Source organism: Galeopterus variegatus, unplaced genomic scaffold, assembly GCF_000696425.1.
Source record: "Galeopterus variegatus unplaced genomic scaffold, G_variegatus-3.0.2 Scaffold4005, whole genome shotgun sequence".
NCBI classification, from domain to species: Eukaryota; Metazoa; Chordata; class Mammalia; order Dermoptera; family Cynocephalidae; genus Galeopterus; species Galeopterus variegatus.
Genome location: NW_007730116.1, coordinates 237,584 through 238,705, shown reverse-complemented (window position 1 = coordinate 238,705; position 1,122 = coordinate 237,584). Strand labels below are relative to the sequence as shown.

General features: G+C 40.0%; 1 protein-coding gene across 1 annotated transcript in view; it reads left to right on the top strand.

Annotated features, from left to right (window-relative positions):
* The window catches only part of COL11A1 (collagen, type XI, alpha 1), a 154,288-nt gene that overhangs the window by 9,539 nt on the left and 143,627 nt on the right, over nucleotides 1-1,122 (top strand). Inside the window, exon 5 of the mRNA XM_008586510.1 lies at nucleotides 190-252. Within this exon, the coding sequence (XP_008584732.1) occupies nucleotides 190-252 (63 nt within the window). The remainder of the gene's footprint in view (nucleotides 1-189; nucleotides 253-1,122) is intronic.

Genomic DNA, 1,122 nt, shown 5'->3' with positions numbered 1-1,122 from the left:
GTGGGATCCGAACCCTCGGCGGGAGCGCCGTCGCGCTCCCAAGCGGCGCACTGTAGCAGTGGGCCACCGGGCCAGCCCTAAAAAATCATATTTTGAATGCATTTAGATGACTACATTTCTTTTCTAAAATTGAAATGGCCTTATTTCCTTTAAAGACATTTAGGCTATTTTGAATTTTTCACTCAACAGATAAATGGACATGTTGCATACGGAGAAAAGGGACAGAAAGGAGAGCCAGCAGTGGTTGAACCTGTAAGTACTGGTGTGAATGTGCAATGTAAAGATTGGTACAATTGTTTATATTATCGACCACTGTCACCTTAAATTATTAGGTATGTTCATGTACTATTAGTTTGTTTTTGTGTGGCTATAAAAGAATACCCGAGACTAAATGACTTATGGGAATAAAAACAGTTTTATTTGGCTAGTGATTATGTAGGCTGGGAAGTTCACAACGGAGCAACTGTATCTGGTGTGGGCCTCAGGCTGCTTCCACTCATGGGGGAAAGCAGAAGGGAGCTGGTGTGTGCATAGTGATCACGTGGTGAGAGAGAAGCAAGAGAGGTGGAGGGGAGGGGCCAGGCTATTTTTAACAACTAAATCTCCAGGGAACTAACTCACTCCCTTGGGAGGGCATTAACCCATTCGTGAAGCATCCACTCCCATGACCCAAACACCCCCTACTAGGATCCATCTCCCAACACTGCCACTTTGGGAATCTAATTTCAACATAAATATTGTAGGGGCAAACATACTCAAACTACAGCAATGTATTACCATTGAAAATCTTGATGAGCAAATGTTTATAATATGCCACAAATAAGTAAGTTAGTGAGTCTCTTTCTAGAAAGTGGAATGTCAGTAAGCCAAAAAATTTTAGACATACTGAATTTCAGCATTTGAAAGTAACTCATATTTTTCGTGTCTAATTCTCTCATTTTACAGCTAATGAACCTGAGATCTAAAGCGTTAAGAAACTTTCTTGAGGTTTCAAATGTTTGGTCATTGAGATATAACAGGATTTCAGCTTTTCTGGTTTCCAAAAACCGAATGCTTTTCCCCCTCTAATTTCTATGATTTTGCATTATTAAAAAGAAATGATTTGACATAGATACTTGTTTC